This window comes from Heterocephalus glaber, unplaced genomic scaffold (genome assembly GCF_053883595.1).
Source record: "Heterocephalus glaber isolate CG9 unplaced genomic scaffold, H.glaber_assembly_v1.0 deba00001666, whole genome shotgun sequence".
NCBI classification, from domain to species: Eukaryota; Metazoa; Chordata; class Mammalia; order Rodentia; family Bathyergidae; genus Heterocephalus; species Heterocephalus glaber.
Window position 1 is genome coordinate 22,814,916 of NW_028258406.1, and position 27,034 is coordinate 22,841,949.

At 39.5% G+C, this 27,034-nt stretch overlaps 1 protein-coding gene across 9 annotated transcripts in view; it reads right to left on the reverse strand.

Annotated features, from left to right (window-relative positions):
* Nek3 (NIMA related kinase 3) overlaps positions 1-25,548 on the reverse strand; it is a 35,581-nt gene extending 10,033 nt beyond the window's left edge. The window contains exons 1-14 of one of the 9 annotated variants that reach the window (XM_004844120.4): positions 25,344-25,542; positions 20,762-20,932; positions 19,350-19,443; positions 19,164-19,261; positions 16,752-16,835; positions 15,184-15,251; positions 15,006-15,092; positions 12,722-12,776; positions 9,957-10,157; positions 8,910-8,982; positions 4,414-4,460; positions 2,986-3,088; positions 2,166-2,315; positions 1,741-1,875 (exon numbers count right to left, since the gene is read on the reverse strand). In XM_004844120.4, coding sequence (XP_004844177.1) covers positions 1,741-1,875; positions 2,166-2,315; positions 2,986-3,088; positions 4,414-4,460; positions 8,910-8,982; positions 9,957-10,157; positions 12,722-12,776; positions 15,006-15,092; positions 15,184-15,251; positions 16,752-16,835; positions 19,164-19,261; positions 19,350-19,443; positions 20,762-20,878 — 1,312 coding nt within the window. In that variant the 5' untranslated portion in view covers positions 20,879-20,932; positions 25,344-25,542. Of the gene's footprint in view, positions 1-1,740; positions 1,876-2,165; positions 2,316-2,985; positions 3,089-4,413; positions 4,461-8,909; positions 8,983-9,956; positions 10,158-12,721; positions 12,777-15,005; positions 15,093-15,183; positions 15,252-16,751; positions 16,836-19,163; positions 19,262-19,349; positions 19,444-20,761; positions 20,933-25,233; positions 25,253-25,343 lie in introns of those variants that run through there. The other 8 variants (XM_004844119.4, XM_087197376.1, XM_004844125.4 and 5 more) reach the window with 8 other exon arrangements.
* Positions 25,549-27,034: the final 1,486 nt, after the last annotated feature.

Sequence of the window (27,034 nt, forward strand, 5' to 3'; positions counted from 1 at the left end):
TGAAAAGAACTTGAAAAAATAACCCGAGATCTTGGAGCTGTCACTAAAGCAATGATATATTTACATGACAAAAAGGCTATTCTTGGGTTGGAGATGTAGTGTATTGGTAGAACACTTGCCTAGCATGGACAAGGCCCTGGGTTCAACTCCCAGCAGCCCCCCTACTGCTGTGGGCTTCAAGTCAGATTTATGTTGAGACTCAAGAGCAAAGAGCCCACCACAATGATTTAAAATGTCTTGAGTTTGGCAGGAAAGCAAGCTCCAGTAAAGTTACTACAAAGATGGAACAGAGGAGAAACTGCTTACTGAAAAGGCTAGCAAGAAAAAGTCAAGTATTTCAGATGAGGACAATAGAAAAGATTGCCTGAGCATATCACAAGAACCAACAGGTCTCTACGCTTTGCAGCCTCAAAACTGCAAAAGTGAAAGACTGCTTTGAAGAAGAGAGACCCAGAGCACCATGTTCCAGAATGGTGGTGGCCTAGGGAAGTTGTTCATTTGGATTTGGTTCATAGGCACCTTACCCCTACAGCCAAAAAAAGAAGGAAGTCTGGCTACTGATCCACATGGTGCTGGTTTTAGGTGCATGTAGAACGCAAGAGTTGTGGGGTCAGGAAGGCTTCCACATAGATTTCAGAAGAAGGTCTGGGAGGGCAGTCCTGAGAGGGCAGTGTGAGAAGCTGTGAATGTGAAGAGGTACAGTGGAGACCCCAGAAGTTTGGAGAAGCCAGGAACACAGATCACAGGATCACAGGAACACAGGAAACTTCAAGGAGGGAGTAGAGTCAGCCTGAGAGAGAGGCTGTGAGAGCTACAAGCAGCAGCACCCAAGCCTTTCTCACCACAAATTTCTTTGGATGCTGGATGTAGAACTACAAATTTAATGTCTGCCCTGCTGATTTTTGGTTTTGCTTTGTTCCCATTCCTATCCCTCTCTTTGTAACCTTTGGAATGGAAGTGTCTGTGTATGTTGGAAGTGTTTAACTTTGTTTTCATTTGTACAGGGGCTCACAGCTAAGAGACTGCCTTAAATCTGAGAGGAGAGGTTGGACTTGGCCTTTTTAGCAATCCTGAAACTGTTAGGACTTCAACAACACTTAGGAACTAAATGCTTATAGCATAAAAGAATGTATGTGATTCTTTGAGGGGTCAGGGGCAGAATGTTATGGCTTGTATCTAGAGGTACCCTTGAAGCCTCATGTGGTCACAGGTGGGGCTTTTCAGAGGTGGCTGGATCTCAGGTGTGTGATGCTGGGATTGATTCACAGTGCTCTGCTAGATATAAGAGGGAGTGCTATCCACCCTAAGGGCAGGTAGCCTGGATAAGATATGAGGGACAGAAAGAAGGTCATCACTTGTAGCTTGCTGCCTTGCTGCCTTCTGCCTGCCATAAACTTTTTCTCCTCTGTGATACCCCTCTGCCATGCCACCCTGCCTTGAAGCTTGCCAACTACGAACTGAAACCTCTACAAACTGTGAGCTAAAAAATCCTTTCCTCCTTTAACTTTGGGTGTCAGGTATTTTGTCTCAGCAACGAGCAAAACATAACTTAGCATATTTTTTGTTTTGCTTTTTTGCAATAGGGTCTTACTATGTAGTCCAAGCTGGCCTCACACTCACAGCAACCCTCCTGCCTTAGCTTTCCAAGTGCTAGGATTATGGGCATGTGCCACCACACCTGGCCCACCACATTTTTTTTTAAAAAAGCATTTATATGATTATGCAACAGATAAAAATTACCTGGTCTATATATTGTATATGTTTGAAATGCCAGGCTGAGATCTGCATTCTTAAGGATATTCAACAATGTGTCAGGAGTCTCCCTGAGCCACTGCTTACGGGTATTATTTTCACTGTACATTATTACAGAACCACCTAGTTGCAAAAAAATAAAAATTAGGGCTAAATAAGAAAATATTTTTAACATCTATCTCCCAGATTGTATTCCAAAGTTAATTATATTTGACTCTCAACTAAAATCTGTTTTACTTGCCTATATGAGCAGCTCTCTGATGTGTGATGCTAAACATCCTTCACAGAGTGTCATATAGGAGGAAGCCCATGGGTTATATGCAAATACTGTGCCATTTTATGTAACTGTCTTGAGCATCCATGGCTCTGGAACCAATCACCCTCAGACACCATAGGATATTGACCATACTCACCTCTGTCATCCCCCGATGTTAAACTGGAGGTGAGTATGGATGCATTTTCCAAAGCTGAAAGAACTGTACTGGGTACATTTGTCTCCCACTGTCGCCTGTGAGGACTTGGTGATTTGGCTTTTCTGGCATGGGCTGACTGATTACCTGAGTCTAAAATGTGAAAAAGGAATGCCAAAGAGTATTATTTCATCCATTCATCTACATCCAAATATATACTAGAACAAGCAGAAGTATTTCTTTTCTCTTTCAAACTCAGATCTAGCAGCAGTGCTCTTTCAAGTCTAAGGAAAAAAGGAAATGAAAATAAAAATACAGAATGAAATTATCCAAAATGATGAATCAACCCAAAGTGATTCATTAAAGTGACTAAATTTTTTTTTGTGACTGAATTTTTTTAAAATATGCATGTAGTTACATATTGCACGATGTACAAGAATGAAGCCCCAAGAGAACTTATAGACACAAGGTTTGGTATGCTTTTTATGGTAGATAGCAAGCAAACATCACTTTTCCTAATGGTTCTGACTGATAAATACTATTACACTTTGTTGGCAGTGCTGGGGGTCGAACACAGGGCCTTATATAATATAATGCTGAATACGTGCTCTGCCACTGAGGTACACTCTCAGCCCCAATCTCTCTTTTTGTTTTTTGAGGGAAGAAATAAAATATATCTGTAACATTAAACAAATTACTGGATAAGCAAATACCTGCGTATATACTTGCTAGTGATACATAAGACCTAGTAACGTGAAAATTGTTATTCCTTTTATATTCCTCAACTTTCCACATGAGTAATGATTACAATTTGGTAACTTACCTTTTTTTCCTCTGGTTACTTTCCTCAATGCATTTTCAACTGAATTTGTATTAGTGCTTTCAAAATCATTATGGCTGTACTTCCTTCCTTGTTTTTCCTGTTGCTTTAAAAAAGATATTCAAATATTGATTAAATAATGCTTGAATTGTTCCAAAAGAGTAAACAAATATGCAAAGGTATCTATTCTAATTATAAATAAAGATAAATTTTAAAATATGAGTAGTCACAGAACCCCAAATACATGTATATTAATAGTCATATACATTATCTATGTGTATATTAACCACACACCCATATACACGTGTATGTATATGACTACCCATATACATTAATAACCATTATCAATTGTTAGAAATATGAAGAAGATATATAAAATGATAGGTACTTGGCAGGTTTGAGGAAAAATGAAAAATTTCAATATAATTTGTTTTACTAAGCTTGATGTAATATCAAAATGAGATATTCTATGCAGTTGCTATTGTTGATACTCAGTAAACAATACCTAAATCATGGTACTTTGGCATGGTGAACTCTGGAAGGCCTCAGAACCTATAGTTCTTGACATATACCAGATGGATATTTCGTACATTTATACATATATCTTCTAATTATATAATTGATACTTACATATGTTTATTATTACTGATTTGTGGAGCTGGGGCTCAAACCCAGGGCCTTATACATGCTAGGCAAGTGCTCTACAAATAAGCTACAATCCCAACCCCCTCATAAATTTAATTTTTTTTTTGGAAGATAGTACATTTTTATTTCTTCAACTATCTTTTCTCCCTGAGAAAAAAATGGTAAGAGCTCAGCTTTTTAGTCCCACCTGAAGCGTGTGAAAATCCACAGAATAGCTCTTGTAAGGATATCAGATAAAACCCTTAGAATTACTGCGAAAGCACACTGAGAAGGAAGCTTTTCAGTGACTGCAGTATCAGTGAATTCCCTCCCAAGCCTATCTTACTGGAGATGCCTCTGCCACCAGGGATTTTCCTATCTTCTTGCTCACCTGGGTGAGGGCCTTAGCCAAAGAATGAGCTTTGGGGAACGAGACCTGGGGGCTGCTGCAGAAGTGCCTGAAGTACTCCTACCACCTGGAACCCCAAAGGTTAGGGAATCATAATGGCCGCATTCACTCTCTACCTTGGGAAAGGTGGTCCTCTCAACTCCTAGGTGCAAGGGCGACCACAGTGAGGGGTCGGGGGTCAGGAGATCTGGAGAAATGAGCTCTTTGCCAGTGTATGGTGACAGCGAGGAGGAAGCCCCAAGAGTGAAGGTCGCCATTAACACTCTCCCTTTTTTACTACCTCCACCCTTTCTACTACCCGGATCAGTCAGGAGGCCATTCACCTGCTGGGACCAAAGGGCAGAAACTGTCCTGACCACTGACCCTGAAGCCCATAAATTTAATTTTAAAGCACTTACCATTGTGCTTGCTTCATTTCCCAAAGCTGTCCTGATTCTGCTGGGGTCTACTCAAAAAGAAAGAGAAGGTAGGAAGAAAAAGCACAGGAAAGTTAACCTTATTAAGTTTCTTATGTGAAAGCTTGAGAGACAAAGGAGGGTTTTAAAGTCAAAAAGCCAAACGATTAGCCTGAATAAGGTTATCAAGTTTTAATTGCCTTGTAGTAATACACCTCAGTTGTTGAAAGATGCTGCTTCTGCTTGCTGTTTAATTCCTAATGTTAAAATGTGAAATGTAAGAGACATGGCTGTTCAGTTATGCCAATTCACTGAAGACTAAGAGGTAATATGCTCTGCACACTTGAAGGTCATCATCCCTTACAGGACATGCTAGCTAGCTTGTGGAGTCTCTTTTCCTGACATTTGCCATGGCAGACAGAACAGGTATCCCTGACAGGAAATGACCGTATTCATTCACAAGAGAAGAGACAGGAGTTGGGGAAGAACTCTGGCAACCGGTCCTTTTGGTAGGGAGGGCTCCTGCCACATTTTCCTCCAGCAGAGCCCTGGACTTCAGGTCCCTTGTTCATTGAATGTTTTATTTTATTTTATTCATCTGACAGGGGCTCACTCTGTAATCCAGGTGGGCAGTGAACTCACAAAGTAGCCCAGGCTGGCCTTGAACTTGTGGCAATCCTCCTGCCTCAGTTTTCCAAGTGCTGGAATTATAGGTGTGTGCACCACACCTGGCATCATTAAACATTAAAAAAAAATTTTTTTTGAGACAGGGTCTTGCTATGTAGTTCAGGCTGGCCTTGAACTCACTGTGTAGCCTAGACTGGCCTCGAACTCACGGTAATCCTCCTGCCCCAGCCTCCCAAGTGCTACAACTACAGGCGTACGACACCACACTTGGCCTCATTCAACATTTTAAAAATGGCTATTGAGCATCGCTGATGACAGGCACTGTGAACACAGGAGTGGACATGTTATACACAGTCCCTGCCCTGACATTCAATTTCATTGTTCTGCTCTGTGTACAGACTAAATGGAGATGCCACAGGGCACATGGTCCCAAAAGGGTGGCATTTCTCTGTGTTCTTTATTTTTCTCTTTCTAGAATTTCTTTCTTTCTTTCTTTCTTTCTTTTTGGTACCAGGGATCGAACTCGGGTCCTTGTGCTTGCGCAGCAGGCAGTGAAACCACTGAGCTAAATCCCCGGGCCCTCTTTCTAGAATTTCTAAAACTACATTTTTCCAACCTACCTTGAAACTTTTCTTAAGTCTGTTTTGTCATTACCCTTGAATATGACCAAAAGCTACCAAGTAGTACCAAAAGTCAAATTAACACCAAAGCAAAATGGTAAAACAAAGGTAAGTGAAACCTCTTAAGTCATGGTGAAAAGGCTGAATTATAAGACTGAAGGGTTTACATCTGTGATATTGTGCTATATGTATTTTGGGTTTTGTCCATAGTTCCTGGATATAAGTGCCATAGACCTTGTCATTTCCTAAACAACTAGAACAGCAAGTATATCTTTTGCTGAAGTATTTGGTTTTCTGTCCTTAGTTCCTGAAGTAGCTTTGGAACAGCTTTAGAGAAATGAGGGTGTGAGATAATAAGGCTGCTTTAGGCTTCAGACAGCAAAAATCTCTCTGACTTTCTGCCTCCTTTTTCTCCCCAAGGTCAGCCATACAGACTAGAATTTCTCTTCCTCAAAGTGGGTCACAGAAGCTAAAAATATACTGTAATCCTTCCCCACTTTCTGTCTTGGCCATGAAGCAACTGTGATCTTACTTGTCTTATAGTAGATGACAATATACCCATTTCCCAAAGGGTCCTGTCCTACACAGAGTCTGAGCAGACAGGCCTGGCTGCATCACCTGCTCAGTCTATTAGTACTAAATTTTACCCTCCTTATCCAATCACACTTCAACACAGTCTTCCATGCTTCAGTCATGCCTGTACAATAATGTCTCCATAAAAACCCAACAGAGCAAGGCTGGAAGAGTTCTTGGGCAGCCAAATATGTGGAGGCTCATAGGAAGGTGAGCAAGAGCTCTTAGATGTGCCAGGAACATGGCACACCACAACTCAACAGACAGAAGCTCCTGCGCTCAACACCCTTCCAGACTGCCTTATGTATCTTTCATCTTGTTGTTTATCTACATCCTTTAAAACAGCCTTGTGGGGCTCAGTGGTACATGCCTGGAATCTCAGCTACTCATAAGGCTAAGGCAGGAGGAACTCAAGCTCAGCGCCAGCCTACGAAACTCAGCAAGACTTTGTCTTCAAATAAAAGATAATAGTGGCACAGTGCTTTAATTCCAGCACTCTCAGAGGGGCAGGCAAGTTCACACCCAGCCTAGGCAACTTAGTCACTTAGAAATACCTTGTCTCACAAAAATCTTATAAAGGGGGCCGGGGATTTAGCTCAGTGGTTTTGTCACCTGCTGCGCAAGCGCGAGGACCCGAGTTCAATCCCCGGTACCAAAAAAAAAAAAAAAAAAATCTTACAAAGGGATATGGCTTAGCCTAAATACTTAGAGTTCAATCCCCAGTACTGCAAAAAGAGCTAAACAAAATCAAATAAATAAATAAATGAACGAAAAAATAAAAAAACTCTAGGGATATAGCATAGTGGTACAGCACCCCTAGGGTTGATCCTCAGTGCTATAAAAAAAAAAAAGTAGCCTTCATAATAAACTGATAAATAGCTGTTTCTCTGAGTTCTGTGGGACACACTAGCAAGTTACTCAAGCCTAAAGAAGGGGTTACAGGAACCTCAATTTTTAGCCAGTTGGTCAGAAGTTCCCGAGGCCCAGCCTTGCTGCTGGTGTCTGAAGTGAGGGTATTCTTGAGAACTGAGCTTCAGCCTGTGGAACTGAATGGTAGAGTGTCAGACTGGAACTGGGTCAGAGGACAGTCAGCCAGTGTCTTCTGCAGAACCAACAGCTTGCTTGCTGCTGGGGAGAAATCCCCATGCATTTGAGGATGCAGAAGTTCTCTGTTTGTGACTAAACTATAGTCAGAAAAATTGAGTTGGGTTTTCCTCAATATCCTCAGAACATCCCTCCAAAACAACATTTTAAAAGGTAACTTTCAGCAAACAAGTTTTCAAAATGTTTCTTCTATAGTAAAGATCCCCAAGGTGTGTGTGGGGGGAACATGTTCCCCCAGTGGTAAGCTATGTTCTTTAACTCCTCTTTCTTACTCTGCTTGTTTCTGCCATCTGTTATCTTTCTTCACAAAGAAGTCAATGACAATAAATGCAAAGGAATAAACATTGGTTTGAAAAAATTCAGACATGACAAGCTCCAAAGAGAGAATAAGCTAAATTCAATACCTGCTTAGGACAGCCCATTGATGCAGGAAAATCTTATGCAGCTATTAATGTGGATGGTCCCTTCTTCCTTTATTTTTCCCTAGTGCTGGGTATTGAACCCAGGGCTTCATACATACTAGGCAAGCACTCTAGCTCTAAGCTACACCTCCAGCCTTGGTTCCTAACTTTTGAAAAGGCGCTAACCTTTATTTGCTTTTTTTTTTTTTGGGTACCGGGGATGAACTCAGGTCCTTGAGCTTTCAAGACAGGTGGTGTAACCACTGAGCTAAATCCCTGGCCCCTTTATTTGCTTATTTTTTTAATCGACACATTTTATTATTTTAGAGCAAGTTTTTTGTTTGTTTGGTTGGTTTTCTTTTTTGAGACACGATCTCACTATGTAGTTCAGGCTGGCCTTGAACTCACTTATATACCCTAGGCTGGCCTTGAACTCCTGGTGATCCTCCTGCCTCAACCTCCCAAGTACTAGGATCACAGGCCTGCACCACCACACCTGCCCCTAGAGCAGTTTTAGGTTCATAGCAAAACTGAGTGAAAAGTATGTATACACCCTGTTCCCACCCTTGCATGACTTCCCTCACTACCAATATCCCATACCACTTAAAACCGATGAACCTACACTAACATATCACTGTCACCCAAAAAGTCATAGTTCACGTGCAAATAGGCTCTACTTCAGAAAAGTTTGTTTACAGGACTGTTCTCCTGAAACTTGGGGATATATTTTCCTATAAGATTAGTGTTATGTTTTGCACAGTTAGATTCCTAGGCCCACTCCACAGAAGCCTTCTTTCTAACCATTAAACCAGAGTAAATAAGCTGCTAATTATGAAGCAGAGAACAATCTTTCTAACACTAAATTATCCAAACTAGGGTCTTTTTTCTGATCCCTGGAAACTATAGTATAAGATTCAATAGAGAACTATGTCTGATATAAAGAAAAGAAAATTTTGACTTGAAGAATATCTCAGCTAATTACTTTTAACAACTTAAAATTCACATCTTTTTTTTTTTCTGTATTTTTTTTGTTGTTTGTTTTTTGGCACCAGGGATTGAACTCAGGACCTTGTGCTTGCCAGGCAGGCACTGTGCTGCTCAGCTACATCCCCAGCCCATTTTTACTGTATTTTTCAAAAGAGCACTTTAAAAACAATATTTCCAAAGTTCTTACCCTTTTTTCTTGGTGTATTATGCTTACGCGTTTCGGTTTCATCTAATACCTGTTCTCCATATTCTGTGATAATCTGAAATTTAAAATTGAGAATTTAAAGAAAGATGTGAAAGATACTCTTCTTTAGAACACTACCATAAATGTTATTTAATCATCAACATTTTTCAGCATAAGCATATTTAAAGTTGAATAATAAAAATGCCATTAAAAAGTACATATAATAGGGGTGGAATGTAGCTCAGTGATAGAACTGTGCTTAGTATGCTTAAGCCCCTGGGCTCAATCCCCAGCACCAAAAACAATTTAAAAATTAAAAAAAATAAAAGCCCATATAATTTTTTTCTTCTTCTTTTTTTTTTGTTTTTTTTTGGTTTTGGGGAGGTTTTTCTTGGTACCAGGGATCAAACTCGGGTCCTTGTGCTTGCAAAGCAGGTGGTGAAACCACTGAGCTAAATCGCCAGCTCTTCTTTTTTGAGACAGGGTCTCACTATGTAATCCGGGCTATCCTCAAATGCACAGCAATCCTCCTGCCTCAGCCTCCCTAGTGCTGGAATTACAGGCATGCGTCACCACACCCAGCCAAAAGTACATATAATTTATACAGAGAGACAAATATGATATTTCTATGTGTTAAAAAAAAAGATCTGGAGGGCCAGGGATTTAGCTCAGTGGATTTGCCACCTGCTGCACAAGCGCAGGGACCCGAGTTCGACCCCCAGTACCAAAAAAAAAAAAAGATCTGGAAAGGGCTGGGGATTTGGCTCAGTGGCACGGTACCTGCCTTGCAAGTACACGGTCCTGAGTTCAATCCCTGGTACCGAGGGAAATAAAAAAAGATCTGGAAGAATATGCAAACAGTAACTGTAATTATTCCTCAAGAATAGCACTGTGGGAGAGGAAAAAAGATTTTTTAAAATTTATTTATTTTTAGATTTTTATTTTTTTAACACACTTCTAATTATTTGAATTTTTACAAGCATGTATAACAAGTAAGTTGTACTTAAAAGGTAACAAACCATTTTATCACATCCTTGAAAACTGGTATACCTCAGGGGGTAAGCACTTCTGGATGAGGGAACCCAAACAGCTTCGGGAAAGCAGGGTGGTGGCTGAAGGGCGCTGTGAGGGATTCCTTTTAAACATCTGCTTGATGAGATACTGAAGTTCATAGGAATAATGAGGTGGCAATGGGTGGATGGACCCTTGACATATTTTGAGGATAAGATTTTTCCAACTATTTGCCTGAAACTGAAAAGTAAAAGTTGAACTTTGAAAGTGGATACAAAGAAAATGGAAATAAAGAAATGCTACCTGAATTGAATTCATGTTCATATAAATTATTTTAATTTTTATAAATAAACCCAGTGTCTAGTCTTTTTTTTCCCTACAGGTGTCCTTAAGATACAATTCTATAAGCTGGGTTTGGTGGCACAAGCCTATAATTCCAGCACCCTGGGAGGCTGAAGGATTTTGAGTTCAAACCCAGCCTGAGCCACTTAGAAATTTAGCAAGACCCTGTCTCAAAATAAAAATAAATAAAAAGGACTAGGGATGTAGCTCTGTGCAAAGGCCCAGGGTCTAATCTCCAGTACTGTGCAAAAATTTTAAAAAAGGGCTGCAGATGTAGCTCAATGGGAAAGCACTCTCCTATCACCTGGAAGGCCCTAGGTCTAATCCCAGCACCACACACACACACACACACACACACACACACACACACACACTACACTCTTACTCAGGAGAAAGGTAAACGTGAAAAATAATAAAAACTTCCCCATCTAGAGAAGGTCTTCCCATCAATGCTTCCTTGGGTACTTCATTCATCATAATCTATGATGCTGCAGACATACATTTTCAGTAATGCAAACACATCAAAGTAATCAAAGTAATACAGACACATGGCTTTCTAAAAAGTCAAAGATACTAATAGGCTTATTATATGTATGTACTTGCCTTACCTCTCCCCTGAACTCCGCTCCCCCTCCCAGCCTGCTCCATAGTAACATGCACTCTAGACTTGTCCAGTTTTATGCTTTTCTGTGTGTGGTACTAGAAACTGAACCCAGTTCCTCATGAATGGAAGACCAAGTGTTCTACCACTGAGCTACATGTCAACACTTTTTATTTTGAGACAAGTTCTCACTGTATTGTCCAGGCTGGCAATCCTCCTGCCTTGGCCTCCCAAGTACCTGGGATTACAGGAATATGCCACCACACTTGACTGCCTCAGAACATATATATATAAAATCCCCGCACTGGGGTTGCAATCCAGGGCTCTGTGCATGTAGGGTGCATGCTCTACTACTGATATATGTTACCAGTCCCTAGATACTAGAATTCTTTTTTTTTTGGTACCGGGGATCGAACTCAGAACCTTGTGCTTGCAAGGCAGGCAGCAGAACCACTGAGCTAAATTCCCGGCCCTAGAATTCTAAAAATAACTTTATTTGTATACAACAGTAGTTCCCAACTTGGACCGCACATCAATCTCCCTGTTTTAACAACATGAATGCCCAAGACATCTTGACAGATTTTAATTCAATTAGTCTGAAGTGGGCCTAGGTATCAGCATTTGAAAGGTTTCCCAAGTCATTCTGTTTAGCCAGCATTATAAGCCAATTATATTCAAGGAAGATAACCTGTCATTAACAGTGCATGCCTTCAGTTTGAGTTATTCTTATCTGGTTGTACTGAAGGATTTTTTTCATCCAGTTCTCCAGAGCTCCAAGTGCTCTCAAGCACATCTATAAAAAAGCTTGGTAGACCTAAATTTCAATCCATGACCAAAGACCAGTTTATTTGTATGCAAAGTTAAGACCTAGAAGAGATCAGTTCTATGATTGTGGCTATGTGTAATATACTGCTGAACAAGGAGGACAAGTCCTTGGTAAATTATTTCTGAAAATATCTAGAAAAAAATACAATATTAGGCAAAAGTATTTTCTCCCATTTTTTCAGGAAGCTCACATGATAAGTGAAACCTAACTGCAAAAAGATGAGTATAAAAATGGTATAGCCTCTCTGGAAGACAGTTTGGTGGCTCCTGAAAAGACTAAATATCCAATCATTTAAAAATTAGAGCCGGAAACTCTAATAGATACTTGTTTATCCATGTTAATACCAGCATTATTCATAATAGCCAAAAAACTTAACAATTCAAGTGTCCATTGACAGATGAACAGATAAACAAAACATGGCATAAACACACAGTGGAATATTATTCAGCTATAAAAATGAATAGAATTGTGACACATGCTACCAAATGAATGAACATGGAAAACATGTTAAGTGAACCATACCAGACACAAAAGGACAAGTATTATATACTCCACTGATATGAAATACCTACTATGCAAACTCATAGAGATAGAAAATAGATTAGAAGATAGCAGCTGGGGGAAGAAGATTAGGGAGAAATGGCTTAATAGGCACAGAGTTTCTATTTGGTGTGATAGAAAAGTTTTATAGAGAATAGCATGAATGTATTATGAATGTAATTAATGCCACCAAATTATTTGGTTAAATGGCAAATTTTATGGTATATATATTTTACCAAATTTTTTTTAAAGAATAGTAAAAATAAGGAAAAAAGCTACACATAGAACTACAGAAACTTTATAGTAGATATTGCCTATTAGTATATAGAAAAAAAGTTGCTCAAGGCAAAGACAATAGCAATAGCAACACAGGTAAAATTTTTAGGATGAATTCATTCTAGGGAAACAAACTGGTAGTTGGAATGTGGTACATTATTGAGGACTTTGGCAGATAGGACAACAAGCTGCCATTTCTGTTTTACACAGTGTACTTACTGGGTGCTTCAGGGTACAGAGTTCATACAGAATGCAGCCCAAGGACCAGATGTCACTGGAAGCAGAAAGAAACAACATAACAGGTGAGATAGTAGTTCTATGAACATACATGCATTTTTCTAATAACAAAAAACTGAAAATGATCCTACTATTACTAATAATAGACTTCACAAATAATTTCTAGGTATTAAAATAAAACATACAGTGATTTTTGTTCTAACACTCAGATACTAAGAGTAATATTCACAAACTCTGCTCCCCAAACCCAGCCCTCCAAATCCAGGTGATCTGGGGTCACTTCAGTAGTATCTGGGAATTCAGTAGCAAGAGCACATCTATATGGACCCAAATGCTTGCAGCTTGAAAAAGGACTTTGGAGACAGCAATGAGCTTCCCTTGGGCCACTGTGTGCACACACAGCACCATTTTTTGCAGCCGCATCCTGACAGACAGCTTTCTACCTCACCATGGTCTGTTCCTCTGCTCTGTAAGAGGCCCTCAATGCAGCTGCTGGCAATTCTCTCCCTCCACAGGGTTAGAGAGCAAGTCTATTCATTCTTCCACAAAAATGGCTCTTCAAAATCAGTTCTACACTTGGCCCTATCCCCTACCTCTTCATGCTAAGCACTCTGATTTCCTCCATCACTCTTACCACCTAATTGTCATCTCAGTTTTTTTTCTCAATACTTTTTAACTAGTGTTTTTTAATTAACTGTTTCTCCTCAACTTTTAACTTTTTAAAATTTCAAACCTACAGAAAAGCTGCAAATGCACACATGCTTTTACCTAAGTTCCCAATCATTAACATTTGCTGTGTTTATGTGTTGTTTCCCTTTTCCCTATACATTTGAACCTCTTTTAAAAGGCTGCAAAGGCCACATACTTCACTCCTAAATATGTCAAATCAAGGACACATATATTTCCCCATAAACACAATATCATTTTCACATCTAAGCAATTTCACCTTAATTCAATAATGTCATCTACTAGTCTATACTGAAATCTCCCCAATTGTTTCATTAAGTCCCTTTAGAGTCATTTGGACCCCAATTTAGTCAATTCTACTCTTTTCCTTCCTGCAGCACTGGGGATTGAATCCAGGGCTTCACACATGCTCTACCACTGAGCTACACCCCAGTCCTCCAGTTCTCTTAAAGAAACCTATTTCATATAGATTGTGATACCCTTTTCAAGATGCAACTCAGCAGAAAATAACAAGTCCTTAAGTGTTTCTACCTCTAGGAATCCATGTGATGAATGTAATACCAAAAAAAAAGAGAGAGATTCATGCACAAAAGGTATGTTATTCACAACACTGTTTATGATATTGAAAAGTGGAAATATAAGGTCACCAGCAGATAAATGGTTAAGTAAATTCTGGAAGAGCCATAGAGTAAAATACATGTAACCATTCGAAATACTTATGAAGAGTATAACTATGTGGGGAAATAAATATGATATAATTAATATAAAGTGGAGAAAATGATACACTAATTTGCATACAGAATATATCAACTTGTCTGAGGGGGAAAAAGTGAACAGATAAAAAAGTGTTATTCGAACACTGTAGCAGTGAAAGTGGATGATTTCCATTTCCTTTCTTATACATCTATTTCCAATCCTCCCTGCTCACCTAGCACCACAATGGGGTCATAAAATCTATATTTAGAAAAAATGTTTTATATCATAACATCTTCACATATTATCAATCAATTAAACTAACAACTAAGTACTTGTTATCCAGCCCTATAAATGTCAACTCTAGTGATTCCCAAACGTGTGGTACACATTAGAAACCTGAAAAATTACACCTGCTTCCTACCTCCCAAAATTTTGATTTAATTGGTATGGACGAGACCTGAGCTTTGGGATTTTTAAAGCCAGAACAGTAAAGTTTGGAAATCAGTGATATAATTCATTATACTCCTAGAAATGACTAGTCTTTCTTCCAGCATTTATAGCTAGTTCCTCTCAGTTCTGACTAAAATAGCTGGATAACTGACTTTCTTCTAAAATCCTGAGAATACAGATTCTACATTGCTTTCAAATATATTTTTATTTTAATAATTTAGTTGACTTACATTAATTAATAATTTGTGGTGTCAGGGATCAAACACAGGGCTTCACACACGCTAGGCAAGTGCTCTACCACTGAACTGCATCCCAAGCCCAGATAAACCACCACACTCATGGACCTGCTCTGCATCAGACTCTGCATCATTTGCAGGCTGCCAGACCTGACACCAAATTGGTCACCCTCTCACCAAAAAAAGACACCACTTACCTTTTATTATTATAAGGCAGGTTCTCCCAAATTTCTGGGGGCACATAATAAGGTGTTCCCACATATGTACAAGCAAATGCCATGGGACTAAAACCATAAAAAAAACAAAGCATGATTACAAAGTATTACTGAAAATGGATATTTTGATTACTGTTACTACAATAGAATAGAGACATACTTGGAGAGAAGACGGGCCGATCCAAAATCTCCCAGTTTCACTTTTCCACTTTGGGTGAGGAAGACATTCTGTATTGAAAAAGAAGAACTCAGATTACATCTTCCATCATTCAAACAGAAGGCAGAGGTCTCCAGGGAAGCTCTTTCAAAACTTGCTGATGATGGAGATAAAGAGTAGAAATACTGGGCCGGAGATTTAGCTCAGTGGTTTCGCCACCTGCTGCGCAAGCTCAAGGACCCGGGTTAGATCCCCGGTACCAAAAAAAATTAAAACATTAAAAAAAATAATAAAAAAGAGTAGAAATGCTGACAATTGAGTCTCTGAGGGGACTACAAAACAGCAGAGCCCCCTTTGACAGTTACATGTTCCCCTGCTTGGGAATTCAAGATGACTCCTTGGAAAACTAACACACAAGTTTTACCGGTATCACAGAGCTGATCCACTGACTGGGAACCAAGTGGCAGGCCCAGCTACTGACCATTTTCCATCTGAGAACAAACGGACTTAGTGAGATGGCACTAAAAGGACTGGAAAAACATTAACATACATCACAAAAGTGACTTTTTCACACATACTACTTTATTTGATCAATGTAAATATTAGGTCAAAGGGTATAAAGTTTCAGTTAGCATGAATAAGTTCTCAAGATCTGTTGTATGACATGGTAACTACAGTTAATGTATGGTATTTTTTCAAAATATTTCAAAGTATTTTTGAGAATTACTAAGACAGTAGATTTATTTTTTATTCTATCTTTTGTGGTGCTGGGATCAAGCCCAGGTCCTCATACATGCTAGGCAAGCACTATACTACTGAGCTACACCCCCAACCCTGAGAGTAGATCTTAAATGTTCTAATCAGAAGAAGGTATATGAAGTTAGAGATAAATTGATTAACTCAATTTAATCACAATGTATACATGCATCAAAACATGTAATAAATACATGTAATTTTTGTCATTTTTACCTTAGTAAAGCCAGGGAAATTTTTTAAATTAAAAATGAATAGATAGAAAGGGAAAGGGAAGAAGGGAAAGGAAAAATTATGAGAAAAGAAAAAAAATGGAAACAAAATCTATGTAAATAGGGAAGGGTGGAGGGGGTGAAGGGCGCACAGGTAATGGAGAAAAAAATAAGAACCAGGATTCATCATGTACAGGTACAAGCACCCAATGATAAATGTAAACATACTGTATACCTAAAATGTACCAATAAAAGAATTTTTAAAAATTAATAGATATATATTAGGCCAGCAAATAGTTCTAAATAAAATAGAAATGTCCCTAAAGGAAATGAAGAACAGAAAAAAGACAATGAAGCCAGGTGCAGTGACATGCCTGTAATTCCAGCACAGAGAGGGGCTGAGGTAGGAAGACTGTAAGTTCAAGGCCAGCCTGGGTAACTTAGTAAGATCCTGTCTTAAAATAAAAAAATAAAAAGGGCTTCAGATGTAGCTCAGTGATAGCACATCTCTGGGTTCCATTCCAGTATCACCACCACACACACATACAAAAAAGCAATGAAACTGTTTGGTTTTTCCCCCCAAGTCCCAAAATGTATTCCACTCACCTTGGTCTTGATATCTCTATGTAGTACATATTTCTTGTGAATATGATTTACTCCAAGGCACATTTGTGTAAACCAATTAAGTATCTAAAAGAAAAAAGTATGCAACACCTGCACAAATCCAATAACTTGTTCATGTTAACCCAAAATTCCAAAGAATCATTTCTAGGCCTTAGTTGATTAGGGTTTGATATATGAACACAAAACTCATGAAAATTACATAGTTCAACTAACATTCTATCAGAAAAGCTGTGACTTCCATGTTCCATCATCTTACATATGATCTAAATAGCCATTTTAATAAACCTCCTCTGTATTTTTATTATATTCAACTAAATAAGAATATTTTTTAAATGCGTACATAAAAGTAGTTTACCATTAAGGAATATTAAGAAACACCCTTTCCAGGGTAATCATTATATTGAATTTCTTTTTTTTTTCAGAATATTCATGATGACATTAAAGGATTTCACTGTGTTGTCAACAATCCTTTGAGGTATACCCCCAACCCCTGTACTAGGGATCTAACCTAGGTCCTTATGCATGCTAGGCATTCTAGCACTGAGTACCTTCCCTATCCCTGGAATTTATACTTTTAACAATATAATTTCTAGATCTGGGCATGGTGGCACACGCTGAATCGGTAGGATCACTGCCTGGGCTATATAGTTCAAGGCCAGCCTTAATTAGTTAATAGTGAGACACTGTCTAAAAAACAAAACAAAACAACAACAACAAAATACAACTTCTAAATGAAGAACACTTATTTATATAGTTTCAAAACATGTTATAACCTAAATCAAAGTAATTTCCATTGAGGATATTTATTTATTTATTTATTTATTTATTTTGGTACTGGGGATCAAACCCAGGTCCTTGCACTTGCAGGCCAGGCAGTGGAACCACTGAGCTAAATCCCCGGCCCCTGAAGATATTTATTTAAATATTTTCCTTGACCAATTCATTACAAAAATATTTACTGTATGTTGCAACTTAGAACAGGATACTCCAAAGTATAGTGCCTTGACATGCCAAATATTTTGAACTCAAGGAAAGGGGCTCAGAAACAAGATCTTTCTGAACTTCTTTCTCCTGTTCCCTTCTGTCCCCTCAGGCAGGGCACAAAAACCAGAATTTCTCTTCCCCAAGGTGGTCATAGAAATTAGAACCCTTCTTCCCCAAAGCCAGTCATAAAGAAAACCTGAAAATATCACGGTATCTTTGCCCCAACTTTCTGCATAAAAGCTAGCCATATAGGAATTCTCCCACTTACCTTGTGTGAAAGTAGATCATAAGATTCTTATTCTAGAAAAGTTCCTGCCCTATGCCAGGAAGGAAGGAATGCCACAGAGAAAGGCCAAGAAAAATCCAAATACACAGGACTTGCTAGTTTTCTCCAATCATTCTATTACCATTAGATTATACCTTTTCCATTGCATTTCTTTTTTTTTTTTCTTTGAGACAGGATCTCACTCTGCAGTTCAGGCTGGGCTTGAACTCACTATGTAGCTCAGGCTGGCCTCAAACTCATGGCAATCCTCCTGCCTCAGCCTCTCCAGTGCTGGGATTACAGGCATGTACCACCACACCTGGCTTCATCTGAATTTCTACATAGCTGTTCATGCTTCACTGAACCTAAGCATAAAAAATAGTTTTCCCTGGGTCTTTGGGTCTTCATTTCTAAAGGCTCTCATGTAAAACTATGATTAATTGTGAAATGTTTTTCTCTTGTTCGCCCATTTTATGTGATAGGAATATCAGCCTTGATGGGTGAGGAAAGAGAACATACCTTTCTACCCCTGCATATGCAATTTTCCATTAAAATGCCAGCAAGTTTTGGACTTAAGGAAATATGTTGAGCTTTAGAAGAAAAAAGATTGAGAATAGCTACTATCAAGAAACAGAAATGGGAGGCTTCATTCTTCTCATGATCTAGTAGTACAAAATAAAATCTATTACGCTTTCTATAATTTCAAAACAGTAAAAATCAAGACTTTAAATATCCAATACAAGGAGTAATATAATTTTGAACTTCTAAACATATAAGCTTGACCCCTTAATATTTCATAAATTGAATGGACTTTACTTCTTTTTGTTTGTTTTTGGTTTTTTGAGACAAAGTCTCGCTATGTCCTTCAGGCTGGCCTTGAACTCACTATGTAGCTCAGGCACTGATCCTCCTGCCTCAGCCTCTGAGTGCTAGGATTACATGCATGTGCCACCATGGCTGGCTTGACTTTATTTCAGGTAACCATTCTGAGGACACTAACAGTAACAAGGATCCAGAAACAAGTTGTTTCTAACTAGTGAGTCAGGTAATCATAGATATCACTGCTTTTATTTTAATTTATACAAAGTCTATGAGAAAGAGTTGCTTCTAAACTTTGAGGGTAACTATGTAAGTCAATCTCTTACCATATCTTCTGGAAATAACTTTCCCTTTTGTTGTTTAATCTTTTGCATTAGATCTCCTCCACCACAATACTCCATTACAATATACAGATGTCCTTCAGCTAAAATAAATATGGGACTTCTTAGGAAAGTCATAGTTGCTACAGATCAAATTTAGAAATGAACATATTTGGAGCAAATCATATTTACCTTCAAATGATTCTTTAAAGGCAACAATATTGGGGTGTTTCATTTTGGCTAACAGAACAGCCTCCTTCCTAGAATTCTGTGTATCAGAGAAAGACTAGGAAAAGATTTTAAATAAGCATAAATTTAATACTGAATTTTAAAATAGCTTTACCCTAATATCTACTATCGTTTGTGTGACACTTCAGTGCTGCATTGAGTTCTGTAAAACCATACTTTTCCTCAAGTTCATCAAACCCCAAAACAGAATACATAATTTTTCAACTATAGCCACGTTTTGCACACTTGAAGTGATCCATTCATTGTATTATATTCTTTTTCATTCCTTTCACATAAAGAATGTAAACTAGGTTTCATATCTGTCTAAACATCACTAGACTCAGAGAGCCAGTGTGCCATCAAAAATATGTTCCAAAAGAAAAGCCACAGATTTCATGTACTAACAGTCAAAATCACTTTATCCGTCCTGTGGCCCAGATTTTTAAAAATAGGCTGGTATATTATTACATCAAAAATGGATAAAGACAACCGGTTAAATATGTTTCTAAAACTATCCCTAACTTACTCTCTGAGAATAAAATCCTGAATGTCTTACTTTTACAATCAAGAAACTGGATGGGGACTGGCAGAGAGCACTGTGCAAGCACTGGTCTAGCATGTGCAAGGTGCTGGGTTCCATCCCCAGCACTGCGGAAAAAAAGAAAAGAAATTGCCACGGCCTGGGTAACAGCCCAGAGGTTCTTGGAGCAGTAGCTGAGAGCTGAGAACATGTTAAAACAAACTCACAGGCACACCCAGACCTGCAGAATCAGACACTGTGAGCAAGCATCCAAATGAGTATGATGTACTCTCAAATTTGAAATCAAGCATACTGTGGGAAAAAAATATCTAGCACTCTAGGAACTTTATTAAGATGTATTTGTAAAAAGTTGGTCAAAATAACTGTGATATGGATTCTTTCATAGAACAACTATGAAATACAGTAATAAATAGTCTCCAGGGAAATAAGATCTATAAACTGATCCAACGAGTAGGTTCTCTGATAACGGTTGGTATTTTCAAGATTTGTTCATCATTGTATTCTTATGTTCTTTTATGATTATTATTGTACCTGAGTTGCTTCAGTTAAAGGTTTCCTGCTAGGTGTATGAAAATGGAAATTATTACCAAATAACTCACTGAAATAAAATAGCACACAATGACTATTTTTCTCCCTTTGTTAACTACACTATCCTAAGAACCACATAAAATATATCAAGCCCTTATAAAACTAATAAATAAACTGATAGCTACTAATAAATACTGATTACATACTACATGAAAGAAGGAGAAATTCCATGTTAAAACCTCAAGGATTTACTCTCATATAAATTACATGTTCCCTCTCAACATGAGCTACTTTCTTTAGCAGTTACCTTGGGAAGCCTTATTTCTTTCATGGCAAACATTTGATTGCTGCGTTCCTTCTGAACCAAAAGAGCTCTGCCGAAGGAACCCTCCCCGATCACTCTCAGGACCACATAGTTATCCATGCTGGGCACTCGAAGCTGGGCTCTGCTCCTTCAGTCACCTCCTGCGCTCCCAAACTACAATCAAAAACAGAAACATCTGAAAGTTAATTCAAAATAGCTCTAATCACCAGGGAAGGCCAATAGCAATGATTTCCTTCTGAAGAGGATCAGAGCATGCCATCCCCAAAATATGCTATTTTGGCATAAGGATTATATTGAACTGAAAGCAATCTACTTGTGTCCCTTCGCCCCTTTGGTCTAAATACAAGGCATAAATTTCACTATGTAAAGGCACCAAATTTCCATTTGTAAATATGTCTTCTCTGTTTTCAGGAAGAAGAGACTTTTATCTATGGGGAAAGCATCAATTCAAGTCTGCATAATAAACCTTACTAAATAACCCTTACCTTGTTAGTTTTCCCCAAATATTTACCTTCCTATGACAATTTAACCTAGGGCCCAAAGATTCTCTTTCATTTGGTTACTTTTCTATAATTTATCATTCTTTGTTAATACCAAGGGAGCTCCTAGCTGTAACATTTTACATTTACATATATGTACTAAACATTTCCCCCTGTTAATCCGTCTTTTGTCAGTTCAATTTGCAGGGCCCCTAAAATAGAGAAAAAGAGTTCTTCCTCTCTCCTCCTTTCATGCAATAGGTAGGCTCTCAGTTACAATCCTCCACAAATCTTTCCTGGTCCTTGCCATCATGAACACTCCATGCAGAGGTGACCATAAACCTCAATAAATGTGGAGGTGGGGAGAATCTTAAAGGAAAGATATGCATGCCTGCAGCAGAAATACCTGCTGGAGTTAGGAAAAATATATTTAAATTGAACCCTGCAGGATCACTGGAAGTGGGCTAGGCAAAGAGGAGGGAAAGGGTAATCAAGGCAAAAAGGAATTGATTTGTTTAAAAGCAGAAGAGATCCTGTTCAGGCCAGGCGTGGTGGTGGATGCCTATAATCCCAGCACTCAGGAGGCAGAGGCAATAGGATTACTGTGAGTTCAAGGCCAGCCTGAACTACATAGTGAGACAGTCTCCCCTCGCAAAAAAAATGAGAGAGAGTGAGACTGTGTTCATCTCTAGGACCTGAAAGGAGACTTAAAGAAGTTGGCCAGGTAGATCAGGATTTATCGGAAGATTACAGCAAGCCAAATATACTTTGCTAGATTTCACCGCCGGAGTAATTAATGGGCTGTCTCAGAAGGGTTTTATCAAAGAAAACACATCCGGTTTTTGTTTTTTTATGTTTTTGCAGATCGGGGGACTGAACTCAGGGGCTTCACACAGCTACATCTCCAGCCCCTTTTTTACTTTCTATTTAAATTAGGTCTTGGGGCCGGGGATTTTGCTCAGTGGTTCCACTGCCTGCCTTGCAAGCTCAAGGTCCTGAGTTCGATCCCCAGTACCAAAAAAAAAAAAAAAAGAAAAGAAAAGAAAAGAAAAGAAAAGAAATTAGGCCTTGCTAAATTTCCCAGGCTAGCTTTGAACTTGTGATCCTCTTTCCTCAGTCTCCCAGAGTGCTGGGATTACAGACATGCCCCATCATTCTCAGATATCATGTGTGCACATTAGAAAAATCACTCATCAGGCTGTAGAGTGAATGGATCAGATGTTGTGGGGCACAGGAGGCCCAGATTAGAGGTGAGGACCAGTTAGGAAGCTCCAAAGATATACAAGGCAGGAGAATGATGATGAAATGTAACAGGTGAATATGGGATGAGAAAAGAACTGGTAAAATCTCTGGTGATAGATAGGAGACAAGCAGGAAGAGTAGGCAAGGTTGACACTCAGGTTTCTAATGTAAAGTAGATGAAAGGTGACATCATTCCCTGAGAAAGTCAAAGTCCTGCGGTTGCATTTGTGTGGTCTTGTTTGATTTTTCTGGTGTGGGAGTATAGCAAGATAGGGCAAAAGATGGAGGAAAAGGGGGATTTGTTCTATTTTGGACATGTTGAACTGGTGGTACCTGGGACACGTTGGAAACAAATTTCAGTCTTTTCATACAGAACCAGCTAGTGGGATTTTTTTTTTACTGAAATAAACTTTATTTTTAATTTTCAGAAGTATAAAAGTTGTAACACTTTGTATAAATTGTTAACGATTTAGTTGATACCTAGTTAATCTCACACAGCATTTTTTCCTTCTCTTGAAAACTTGCATCCTTTAAAAGACAGACTAACATATATTAGCGTTTAGTAAATTATTTGAAGAGCAAAATTCTAGAATATCCATGTTTGTCATGGTACTTGAAATATGTTTAATATATTAATTTAAGTAATGTATCTCAGAAGCAACAATTATAATCATTAGTTCTCTAACCTTTAGGTCTGAATAAAACCTATCACTTTTCACAATGAGAAAGCAGAAAATAATATAATAATCAAATGGAGCTAACCTGAAATCATTTAATTCTCTCGGGCCTTTAAGAGATAGGGCCTGGTGGGATGTCATTATGGGACTCTCCCATTTTCTGGCTTCCTGTCTTGCCATGTGATCTTTCCCTCTCTTGTGCTCTCCCACCGCTGTGATAACCATGCACCATGACGTGTCAGCTAGTAGGATTTTTAATATACTTTGTCTGGTGCACAAGAGGTCCTGAATAAATGGCTTTTCTTTTTTTGGTACCGGGGATCAAACTCAGGACCTTGTGCTTTCCAGGCAGGCGACAGAACCACTGAGCTAAATCCCCAGCCCTTGAATAAATGGATTTTAATATAGTGGTAGTAGTAGGAAATAGTAGAGGGCTGGAGATGTAGCTTAATAGTAGAGCCCTTGCCTAGCACAGATAAGAGCCTTGGGATCAAAGTCCTGGGACTGATCCCCAGCAACAGGATAAACTTTAGAGAGGTAATGAACTTATTTTGTTGTTGTTACAGGAAAAAACACTGGAATAAATTTAATTAGTTTTTCAAACCATTAATTGGTGTTTTTTGTTTTGTTTTCATGGCACTGAATGTTTGAACCTAGGGCCTTTGCACTGAGCTATATCCCCTGCCCTTTATTTATTTTGAGCCAGGGTCTCAGTAAGTCACCCAGGCTAGCTTCAACCTTGTGGTCTTCCTGTTTCAGCTTCCCAGAGTACTGAATATAGGTATGCTTTCCTTTCTTTCTTTTTTTTAAAAATCATATTATCATAGACAGCTAAGTTAGGTAGAAATATTATAGGCAGTCAGACAAGGCTACACCCTCAAGAGAGTCAATACAAAGGTTGAAAACATATTACAACTGTGGCCAGAGACATATGTGTTGGAGGCCAAGCCTCGAGATAAAGACGAAATGACCAGGCCTACATACTTCCTTAAGGGATAAAATAAGTGGTAGCAAAAAATAAATAAATAAATAAATAAAATAAGCGGTAGCATCTGGCCCAAAAAAATCTAAATAGAGATCAGTCACTCCAGTAGATGACCAAGACCTCCAGATCAATCCATCCCTTCCTAAAAACCTTGCTTGTTCTTTCCATATGCACTTGCTTCATGACCTGCTTTCCCACTGGATCAATATTACCTAAGCATCTGTTTGTAATCTTATTGGTTGATCATAGTTTTATCCTACATTATACCTACCTTATGATTTTGCTCTACAAAACTTCCCCTGTGAAATGAGATCCTGGTAACCCACTCTGGCACCCTCCCTGACTCTCCCTCTCAATAAATATTTCCTACTCTTAGTCTCTGTTGTTCCTTAGAATTCATTCAATTTTAGAGAACACAAACTCGGTGTATTTGACTCTAGCAGATTAAGAGTTATACTATTTTCCCCGATATCATTTGGAGGCCCTATATCAACATCACAAAGAATTCTAAATAACAGAGCACATCAAAGGTAAAGCAAGAAACATACACCAAAACTTGTAACAGTGATCTGTAAAACTTCCAGTCTGCATTCCTGTTATCACAGAATTACCAGGAAATCCTAGAAATAATTTCTCCACATAATCAAATTAGATGTATTGTCTTCAAAAACAACTATTTCCAAGATGAGTTAGGTCTCTGAGAATATTCAGGCACAGAAAAGACACCAAGTCCTTTACCACTATTCTAACCTCTAGCATTACACTTCCCTTGTTCCTGAACATTGTTTCTTCCAAGCCTTCATTTAATGCAATGGAGAGTAGTAAGGAAAAGCAGCCAGGACTTTTCTCTGAAAACAGCATCTGGTCCCTTCCGGTTAAAGTGCTTTGCAAATACCCTGCACTGGGATCACTGGTGAGAACCATGCTAAGCTTAGCTAGCGGGGGAGACAGCGCACCCGAGCAAGGGCCACCACACCCTCCCTGCCCGGAAACCTAGGGGGGCCGCCCGGGAGACTCAGCGCTGCGGGAGGGGTAGGGAGCGGGGTCCTGGCGCCCAGGCGCACGTCTTACTAGTGCACCCGAGACCATCCTCCCAACCCTCGGGACCCCGCCGAGACGCCGAGCCGCACGGCGCCCCACGCTGTAGGGGCCGCCCCCTGGGCGAGGACCTCTCTCCTCACCCCGTCGTTCCCCACGACTCGAGTCGCTCCTTCGCCGGGCCGCTGGCGCGCTTCCGCGGGGCGGGGCGGAGCGGCAGGTCGTCTCTCAGGTTGTAGGCCAACGAAGCCGCCTACGTATGGGCGGGAGGTTCTGTTCATGCAGTAGCCGGGCCTAGAAAGAGCACATTTTAAAGCTGCTTTTCCATGTTGCTCTAGAACAATGCTATTAATATGGAGTTGTCCTCTAGTAACAAAATCCTGTCTCCAGTTTATGGACACACCGTAATAGATAAATTTCACTGGGGCGGGGCTTTGTTCTCGCCCTTAGTAGGCACGAGGAAGGCAGAATAATGCACTCCCTCTATCCCTACAGATGTTTACGTCCTACTCTGAAATCCGTGCATTTATTCCCTTACATAGTAAAGGACCATTAATAATGCATCTGGAGCTACAGTTTATGGAAGAGGTTAAAAATCAGGACAAAGACTGACACACCGTAAACTATTAGGCAGAGAGGACGTGAGGTAGCTGGCTTCAATCACATCTACCTCAGAGAACTTTTGACCTGATGCAGCTGTACATCCCTTTTGCAGCATTCACTGAGACCCCAGCGGGCAAACTCCCAACTGGTTACTTCCTGAGTTTGCATCCTGAGAACTATAGTTTTCATTAGAGTGGAACATTCCAATCCTATTGTGTAAATATCCCAGAGAAACACGAAAGTGACTTCAGCCTTTGCGAGTAAATTAGTTTATTAGGGCTTACTAGCAAAGCGGTGGACTTGCAGGCTGCAGCACTATGGAAGTTGCCAAATCCCCTGTGTTAGGCTTCTGGTTTTTGTAGGGCACTAATTAAAGCAGCAAAAGCAATATCAAAAGCAAAAAGGGTCTTTGGAAAAAGTTGTGTGTACTCCGCACCCATCCCATCCTTATCAGAGAGTCCTGGTAAACCTCAGCCAGTCCAGGTAAACACTGTCCAGCCAATGATGGATGATCTTGTTATGCTGCAGGCTGGCACACGGCCTGAGCTCCTGGCAGGGAAGAACATACTGAACCGTAAACCTCATTATCCGGTGTAAACCCAGCATGACAGGCCAGTGAGGGCACAGGTGGTTCTATGGGCAGCACTTAACGTGTACAAGGCCATTCTGCTTTGCGCTATTCTGCACATTGCTGCTGTTCCCTGGTTGAGCAGGAAGGTGTCCTCCTGTGTATAATTTAGTGCCTTTGCAGTAAAGTTGACAAGGGTTTGTACTTGAATAAAGATTGTCTAGTGCCCCTGCTCGAGGCACAAACAGGATGAGGGAATCTTCCCACCGTGCCAGTCTCCAGGAAAGTGGGCCCTCAATCCTGGCAGATTTCTGGGACTAGAGGGAAAAATGTCATAAACATGGCCAGGCAGAAAAGGCCACCGTAGCGTACACTTGCCAGTCCAATTCTAAGGCAAGTGTTACCATAAGTGAGCCCCTGCACAGTCACCGTGTAATGAAGGGGAATGGTATGCCTCATTCTGGTAGGTGGCACTTTGTATTCCATTCTGTATATATTCCACATCTGTATGGTACTTACACACAACTCTCATGGGGCAGCTATCACATATTTCCAAGGAAGGAAGTCCTAGTTTCATTATTCTTTTCAAGACACAAGGGATCCTAAGTGTAGACACACTGCTTCCCACACTGTAATGTACATGAACTGGAATTCACTGATGCT